This window comes from Kogia breviceps, chromosome X, assembly GCF_026419965.1.
Source record: "Kogia breviceps isolate mKogBre1 chromosome X, mKogBre1 haplotype 1, whole genome shotgun sequence".
In the NCBI taxonomy this organism is placed as follows: domain Eukaryota; kingdom Metazoa; phylum Chordata; class Mammalia; order Artiodactyla; family Physeteridae; genus Kogia; species Kogia breviceps.
This window is the reverse complement of record NC_081330.1, coordinates 43,624,033-43,633,430: the sequence shown is the minus strand read 5'-3', so window position 1 is coordinate 43,633,430 and position 9,398 is coordinate 43,624,033. Positions and strand designations below refer to the sequence as shown.

Sequence of the window (9,398 nt, the reverse complement as noted above, 5' to 3'; positions counted from 1 at the left end):
AGGACTTTTGGTAAATATTTGTAGAAGTATACCATATACACAGAATAGTGAACAAATCCTACGTGTTCAGCTCAATAAATTTTCACAAAGTGAGTAAGGAACAAAACATGAACAGCACATTGGAAGCTTCCCCCATGTGCCCATCTAGTCAATAGTGCATCCCAAGGGTAACCACTATTCTGACTTCTAAAACCATGGATTAGTTTTACGTGTTTTTTTTCTAACTTTCTGTAAAGGAAGTCACACAGTATGTATTCTTTTGTATCTTTTTTATTTTAGCTAACGTCGTGAGATTAGTCCATACTGTTGCATATATAATATTCATTGCCATTTATGAATATACACCACATTTATGAATATACTGTATTTTATTTATTCATTCTACTGTTAAAGGATATTTGAGTTGTTTCCGGTTGTGGATAATATGAACAGTGCTACTATGCATATTCTTATTCTTGTCTTTTGGTGAACATATGTATGCATTTGTGTTGTGCATAAGGTCATCAGTTGTGCATATTTTTAGTCTGAAGACAAAATTAAGATCTAGATCCTGGAGTGTGTGAACTTAGCAAGGTAAATGCTGCCTTGTGGGGGCCTGTCTGAGAAACCAGGTGGTCTTTACCAGGAGACAAATCTGTTCATCTCCATGTCGCATTGACCTTAGCAGTTGGCACTATACCTAGAATGTATTATACCTTAAATATATGTCTCAGAAATAACCAGTGGTGACATTTTGGCAAACATCACTCCAGAAAACTCATTATGCATATAAAAGCATGTACAAATCTTTATAAAAAGCCAATATTTCCAAGAAAATGAGCAGAGAAAATAAATATCTAAATTATCTCTTGCTCTATGTCTTATTTCATGCAATGTGCCTTCTCATGGGTCCAAGAAAGATAATGGATATTAGCAGGTGAGTGGAGGAGAAGTGAAGAGATGGGCTGTTGCCCTATATTCTAAAAGAAGATAAAGAAGTATAAACTGAAATAGTTGCTCCAGGAGAAGATAGGTTCTTTCCTTGGAAATTAGAGAAAGGCAAATTTCAACAAAATGGAAATGCCTTATCTTTTGGTTTCTAGGATTGGCAAAGAAAAAATGAGTGACAGGTCTGGTGTGCTGGGGGGGAAAGGAGAGAGGCGGGCATACTCTTGCATCACTACAGGTAGGAGAGAAACTTGGGGACCATGGCTCATTGGTGACGTATCTCAGGTGACCAAGAATTGTGGAGAGGTGGTCTTTTTGGTCCGGCCATCAGCTTCCTGTTGATATCAGGGAGATGTGTTTGTAGCCAAGTGAAGAAGGAAGAAACTGCTCTGATTGTGTGCAGGTTGATGTGAGAGTGAGCATTGCCTGGGGAGTCTTAGGGTCCTGGTGGAGTTAGGTAGCAGAGACCTGAAAGGGCAGAGTCAGCTTTCCCCACACCCTCAGGCTATCCACCAGCTCATTTTAGTTATCTCAATGGTGCATGAGGTCGGGGGCAGAGCTGATGCTCGGATCTGGGAGTGAGAGGTGGGGACCGTTTGACAGTCTTGAAACAATAAAAGGTAGGAACTGTGGCCTAACACCCTGCACTAAATGTTCACAGACCTTTATCTGTTGGTTAGCTTGTCTGTCTGTAGGGGGCAGCACAACCCAAAGGAAAGGAAGAGGAAACCCATTACATACAGGATATTTAGTAGAAACTGAAGCGAGCAGTTCTTTCAAGGAAACGTGGGGCCTGGACCGGTCTCAAGGTGGCGGTAGAGGCAAGCCCCAAACCAGAATCTGTTCTTTCACTTCCCCTCCTTCAGAAAAGCATTACTTAACCCCAATCCTTTTTGGCTCTGGGGAAGCAGTGTTTATAGAGCAGAAATGACAGGTAGAACAGAAAAGTGGCCATTTGATGGGAGAAAGCGAGGTCAAGAGAGTGACTAGGGCGCAGAGGAATGGAAAAGGTGGGCTTTTGTTGGGGAAGGATGGGGTGATGAAAGGGTCTGGAGGGCAGGGTAGGGGTTGTGCCTAAGACCTAAATGGGAGACATTTGAAAGCTAGATTTCTCACTCTGGAGAGAGGACACTTATGTGCCTGTACATCTACCAGTCTCCATTCTTTCTTCTGTGTCTATAAGTAGACATAAAGGTAGGCAAAGGAAGAAGGAAATTGCTCCACACATTGTTATCTCTTGGAGATAAGGATGGGGAGGGAGGTTGGAGTCAGAATTCAGGGTCTAGAGGCAACTCAGCTACCTCTCCCAGCCTTTGTTCTCCTCTCCTCTTACTTGGGTGCTGGAAAAGTTAAATGCTGTACCTCTGAGGAAACAGTGGGAACGAGTTTAAGGGAGATTAATGCCAGAGGAGAAACGTTTGAAAGTTAAGACCCTAACTTAAGAAAGAGAGATACTGATACCCTTGTATCGTGAGTATAGACATGTATATCTATGGAAACTCAAATGAAAGCTCTATGTATTTGTATTTCCCCTAGTTTCCTGTCAGATGGCAGTGAGTGCAATTTGTGTCCAGGAAAAGAACGTCCAAAAGTCTCCGACATAGAACACTACAATTAGATGGCTTTTAAAAGAGTGAGAACATCCTGTGACTTGTCACAGATATAGAGTGTGCTCGAAATGCTGATTTAGTGAAAGCAGTTCTGGAGGTCAGGGCTAGAAGTTGCTACAGTGTTCAACCACTAATCAGAAGAGGATATAACCACAGTGAGAAACAACCAGAATTGTAGGGAACTTCATATGGATAAGGATGGGTAAGGGGTCTGGAAGATCTCAAAGATCCAGGAAAAGCCAAGTCCTGGGGATGAGGCTGACATGAGATATGGGCAGTAAGAACCTACGGCCTCTCAAAGAGGAAATAGTCTGAATGAAGAAAAAATCACTCTTTCATTAATGAAAATGAGGACTTTTTAAAAATGATGCTTAAGATATTGAAATTTTCAGTTGTGTTCTTGGCCTCTCCAAGTGCCCTTTCATTCAGGGAAAAGTGTTGTTAGCTCAGCCCAGGGACACTGGTTTTTCATTTAGCCACGATATCAATAGTCATTTGGCCAGCCTCTCCATTGCTGGAAACACGATCCCTATTCCCGACCCTGCTGTTGAGGCTTTCTGTGCCCCGGATAACTTGAAAGCCAGTGTTGAAAATCAGGGCCAGCTTAAGATGTACATCAACGAAGTGTGTCGGGAGACTGTGTCACTTTGCTGCAACTCCCTTCTGCAGCAGGCCGGATTAAATTTGTTAATAATCATGACAGTTATTAATAACATGCTTGCCAAGTCCGTTTCAGACTTGAAGTTTCCTTTGATACCAGAGGGAAGTGAATGTGCTGAGGGGCACGTTGTGAAACCCTTGATGGGTTTGTCTGAAAAGCCAGCCTTGGCGGGGGGGTTGCTGGGAGCCCAGATGTTGCTCTCCTTCCTGTCCCTCTTTGTCAGGGACGCAAACAGACAGCTTCTCCCAGCAATCCTGGCCTCTTAAACCTTGGCCCCCTCCAACAGGATGGGACCGATCCACCCCGAACCAAAACCCGATCAGTGGACACACACTTGTGTTCTCAATCAAAGACTCTGCAGTGGGTGCTATTGAAGATCCAGCCTTAGCCAATAGCCATATCTCTGGGTGAAAGTTACACTTGCTAAATCCAGGACCACTCTCTTGTTGGCCAGGCGGGGGTTCCCACGGAGCTTTGAGTAACCTCTTGGTTTTGCAGTCTGCAGGCAGTGTGCATTGTAAATTGCTCCCTTGCAGCCTTCTTCCTGTGGTAAAGGGATCATTTCAGCTGTGTGGTGAAAGAACAACAAGGGGTGCCTTGCCTGTGGTGGTCTCCCTGTCTAAGCTGGACCATCTCGTGGAGACCAGACCCACGTGGGAGCTTGTGCCGGAAATGCACTGGTTGCTGCGTAGGTTGAATTCTTTTTCATTTACTCTCTTTTCTTCACGAGCCTATGGATGGTAAACCTATTCAGCCAAAAATGTACTCTCCCCTTCTATGAGCTATACTGACTCAGCCCCGTCCACCAAGTCTGCATTTTTATGTATCACCAATAAAGCTGTGCGCTTTAACTGGCAAAAACGAGACATGGTACTTGTCTTTGGGTTTCTAGTCTGCGTGAAGAGGAAGCCCAAAATACATGATCAGTGCTAACTAACTGGGGCATTTGCTCCTGAAAAATGTCCGCCTAGCAGTGCCCACAGGAGGCAGGGGAAGAGGTGGGCTGCAGGGTTCAGGATAAGCTTCCAGAAGGGGCTGGGGGTGGGGCTGGGGCAGGGGAGTGGGGTGGAGGGTGGGAATTAAGAAGGACTGTTGGGAGGACTATAGGAGACAGCACCTGTGAAGCAGGCAGCACAGTGCCTGATGCAGAGGAATCCTTCCCTCGATGAAGGTGTCTTTCCTCGCCTGCTGGCCTAGAGAGGAAGGTCAGTATCCTTGAGGTTTTGTCTACACATCCTTGGGGGCCACGGGGCAACCCATCCCTGCCCAATTTAGTGCACAGCTATAGCAGTATCAGTTGCTCCTTGCTGAGTGAGTGCCTGCTCGCTGTTGTTCTCTGTCCTGAGAAGCAGCTGTGAAATCTACTTCCAGGCTCCCTCCCTTCCTTGGGATGCCAAGCTCAAATTCCTGGCTGAGTGAAAAGGCTTGGCCCTTGCTTCCTCTGGGGAACCTCCCTGCTGCCCTATCCCTGGTACTTCTGTGGGATCCAGGAAGGGGACAGTGGAGGCCTCCGTGAATCCCCAAAGGGGTGGGAGGGCGGATGCTGAGGGGCGTGGCATGGCCATGGCTGGTCCATCCCTCCGGAGACATGTTCATGCCCTCCATCCAAGCCCCTGGCACCCCTTGGAGGAAAGGAAGAACACAGCCCTGCACACTGAGCCACTCCATGAATCTGGGCAACTCATTCCGCCACCCCCTCCCAGCAAGCCTCAGCCCCTGCATCACCAAAGCCAGGTTCCCTGCGTGGTTTTGACGTGTCGTGAAATGGTTCTCTTCCTCAAAGCCCTGGCTAACAGAGGGGACAAGAAGCTTCCTTTGAGCAGTGCTGCTGCTGAGCCCGGTGCCCTCTCCTGGTCTCCCTGGGATGTGACTCTGGGCCACGGCTCCCTGGGCATCAGCTGTGTACAAGTGCTCTGCCTTCTGACTGCCCTCCTCCATATAGAGCATAGTTTTATTTTGAATTTTTAGATTTTTTTTCAATGTTTTCCTCCCTTCTCCTGAGTTTGGGGGGCAGGTGGGTTGCCACTCCCCTGCTTGTACTCACCCACCCCAGAGTTTGGGCCATGACTAGTAGTCATGGGTGCCTGCCAGGGACTCTGCCCCTTCCCAGGCCCCGGTGCCTTGACTGGCCAGCATGTGACTGTGGTTGCTGCGACATCACACCCCCAGCAATGTTCACCCCGCTGGGGCTTTGTTTGCTGGCTCTGGGGCCCTGTCTTGTTTTCCAAGAGCTGCTAACGTGGTCCCCCCTTTCTCCCAAGCCAGCCTCAGGTGGGCTGGGCAGTCTGTTTCCCACGCAGGATTGCCCTGCGGGCAGCCCCGCATCCACTTGTCCCAGTGGAGCCTGCTGGCCGATGGTGTCTTCAGCGACACCTTATTGCTCAGCCTCTGTAATCTCGGCCCAAAGGCAGAGCATTGCTCCTTCCTCCTGGCTCGGGGTCCCAAATTAACCCGTGCTTCCCTCCTGCTCTGCACTCTGCCAAGTCCCCGCTTTGAGTCCTGCCACAGGCAGTAGGTCCACCGTCTCTGAGGCAGGCATTTGGCGCTTTGAGGCCACGGCTGACTCCTATCGCGGGGCGGGGGGGCGGCGCCTCGGAGACCTTCTGCCCATCTCCTGAGCAATTCTGTCACAGGGCAGCCTGCCAGCATTGACGTATCTCCACGGTGTGGTCTTGGCCCAAGTCAAGAGACCCTTCTCCATTTGCTGGCACTGCCCTCCCGAAAACACGCCCTGCGTGTGGAAGCACAGGGCTCTGGTCTGCCCTTCATCCCTTTGTTGGTTGCTGTGCCAGGGCAGGAGCCCAGCTCCCAGTTCTGCCTACTACACGGGTGTGGAGGGGGACTTCGGCGGGGGGCGTGGAGGGGGGGCACGGGGGGCGGGGCGCATGCCTGCCAGTCAGGGCCTGATTAAGACATTCAGAGGCTTTCAGCACTGGAAAGACTAAGGTGCCTCCTCCCATGCTTAATTCAAAAATGAAACAGCAGCGGAACACCAAGCACAAACTAGCCCACCTCTCTTCTGCAACCAAATGAGTTTCTTGCCAGGTTTCCCCATGGCAAACATGAGACAAGGTCATCAAAGCTTGAGCTTGTCACACTCCGTGGGGAGGTGCCTGCCTTGATGGGGACGCCCTAGCCAAAGCTGTCTCTTCGGTAAATCTGGAGCTGCCTCCACAGACTGCCCTCCAGCTCCACAGAGGGCCCTGGATTCCCTTCTTCTTCATCTCATTATCTTGTCTACACTTTGTGCCTGTAGGTACTGATTTCTGCACTAACTCCCAGGGCCCTCCCAGCCTGCTGCCTCTCCTGGGAATTTTGTTATTTGACCCCCCCCGCCCCCACTGCACCCCTCTCTGCCATAAGTACAGGCAAGGTTGCAGACATCCAGCTTCCCAGCTGGTACACCCAGTCTCACACACTGCATCCCCACGGGGGCCCTTAGTGCCACTCTCAGACCAGCTTCAACCACAGTCCCCTCACTTTGAAATGTCACCAGGGACAGGCACAGCCCTCACCAAGTCAGTCTCTACGCTGGGCCACCACAGCACCTTTTGGCTAAGAGTTTGACAGCTGTGTGGAGCACTGGCCCCCACCTCCTCCTACAGGCCACTGGTTGGTCTAAGATGCGATGGGCACTGCAGCACAGTCCCGTGGGGCATCAGCCAGTCCCTTGTCTGCTCCTCATGCCGCATGGATCACCTTACACTCTGTCACTTCCTCCTTCACTATACTCACGACCTCCTCTTCCCCTGAAGGCTCATTTTCCCTTATTGCCTCTCTTTTGCGTGTGGCTTAGGACGGCCTTCCCCACTTCCCAATTACAAAAGGAGTCTCCTATATGGTTTCCTAATTCTTTCATACCTTTCCACTTAAAGGGTTGTCTCAGGGATATACTTGGAATTTTCTGACTCCTTTTCCAAATGGATAACCTGTTAACCCAGCACCACTTATCACTCCATTCTCACGGTATAATTGGTGCATTCTGGGACCTTCCTGCACCCAGCTGAGCATCCCCTCTGTGGCTTCCTGCTGTGGAATTCCTCTTGGGGCATACCCCTTTCTCCCAGGAACCCCTCACTGACTCGCGGACCCTCTGCTCACTGGGTGGTCTGTGGCAGGTGGGGTGCGTGTGTTGGCAGGGAGGGTGTGTTGGTGCCTGTGAGCAGGCGTCTGCCCCAGGTACCCTCTCAGGACGTGCTCTGGCCCACAGGAAACTTAGGAACCCCCCGCCCTGCCTGCTTTAGCACCAAGGGAAATGGGACTGTTTTCTTCCCTCACCAAAATTGCCTCATTTTTGTTATAGAAAGCAAGGTTTTTTTCTATATATAGATTTGCTCAACAATTTACATGGTAGTCTTTACCCACACTGGAAATATGGCTATTGTTACATGTTGAACTCACCATGGTTTCTCTCAACACTTCCCTTTATTTTTCTTTTGTGTGATATATTTGGTCAATCAGGAATTTACATTTTCTGTGCCTTTCAATATTTTCCTGTTAAACTTCTATATTTCTATTTTACTTTGCATAGTCTTGGACAGCCCAAGGTTATTAGAAAACATTTCGCTAAATTTCCTTCTAATACAAATAGTTTCCTTTTCAAAGTAAGTTCCTTTGTTAACCTGTTAGTGGTGTGTGTTTGTGTTCGTGTATACATTTGGTTTGAGTTACACCTCGTAACGTAATTTTCTCTGAATGTGTAATTAATTACACTAATGCCATTTTTTGCAGAATGTGTTTTTAATGTTTTGATTGAAATGTGCTAAGTTGATGGATTAATTGGCAACTTTACAAGTTTCCCATCTAGGCAAATTTATTTTGATCCTTTATGTCACTTAGTGGAAGTTTTCTTCGTAATGATCTTTCACATTTCTTTTGGGGTCTATTTTTGTTGCTTTGTGAAGGGTCATGGTCTTTACCTCTCCTACAATGCTATGCTACTTCAACTCTGCTGTCCTTATCCCACCTGCCAGCACACTGGACATATCTGTGGTTTCTGCTGCTTTGGAACAACAGTGAAAAGGGGGGATGTTCAAGTGCCTCAGCATCATTACTCATAAAGAGGTGGGAAGGGGAAAAGACAAGGCATTAAGCCCTATTGTTTCACAAATGCTCTTTTCTTAGAACTCTCCCTGTAGACCTTTCATTTCTTTCATTTTACTTTTATATTTTCTTCTTCCCTCTCCCCTGGCAGTGGAGGAGTAGTTCAAACAGGTTCTTCTGGTTTATCCAATCATGTTTCTTTAACCCTGTCAAGGTCTCCATTAAGTCTAGCCATCAGTATTCTATTGTTCTTTGTTCTTGGATATCTGGATATGGGATGATTTTGAAGGAAGGAAAGGTAGTTTGATGGCTCAAGTTATTTCCACAAATAAGCACTCCAAATAACTATGTCACACAACCCCCCTCAGAATAAATATTTGCATCTCACAAAAAGCAGTTGTCAATGCATAACTATATATACAGAATTCTGTATTTTTCATTATCCAGGCCTTTAAGTAGTAGGTGGATTTGGTGACTTTCTCAACTAGGGAGGGCCTGTGGAGGTAAAGGGAGTGATGGGGGATGTTCCCACCAGCTGTCTCTCTCAGCCTTTTCTACTCTGCCACCTGTGCTGCCCCATGTCAGACCCCACACTTTTCCAAGCTTGTGCCTGGGGAAATGAGAAACTAATCCCAGTGCTCTGAGATTTTCCAATAACTCATCTGGTCATTACCAACATCCACCCCCCTGTAGGGTTTCAATCTAGGAATTGATTTGAGCCAGGACCCATGTAGTTGGCTGTTTTCCCTTCTTCTCCTCTCTCTCACTCCACAAAGTTCCTCTCTGATGGACACTTCTTTTAGGTTCCAAGTTCTCATTACCTATAGCTTGTGGTAGAGATCTATGGTCAGAGTCTTCCAAGCCTGATTTTTGTATGTAATGAGAGTTTTGGGGATTTAGGAAAACTCTAAATCAATGGTTATGTGTTTAAAAATTAGCTTTGAGAACCCTAAGTTTCTTGATCCAGGTATAAGCAGTAGTTTCTCTTTGTCTGAGGTTATAATCCTAATTATTCAATCTTAATGATGAATGGGCTATACAACAACATTATTTACAGGGGGAGTTAGATATAGTTTAGTTAAACATTTTTTATAATATCATTCTTGTTACATGCTAATGAGATTTTGCCAGATCAGGATTAAGAATGGGCAGGGACA

At 47.3% G+C, this 9,398-nt stretch overlaps 1 protein-coding gene across 1 annotated transcript; it reads left to right on the top strand.

Annotated features, from left to right (window-relative positions):
• The first annotated feature begins 902 nt into the window (after positions 1–902).
• On the top strand, positions 903–3,840 carry LOC131748080 (protein ARMCX6-like). The gene is made up of 2 exons (XM_059050171.2): positions 903–916; positions 2,930–3,840. Exons 1-2 carry the CDS (start codon positions 903–905, stop codon positions 3,462–3,464), a joined length of 549 nt encoding a protein of 182 aa, XP_058906154.1. The 3' UTR covers positions 3,465–3,840.
• Positions 3,841–9,398: the final 5,558 nt, after the last annotated feature.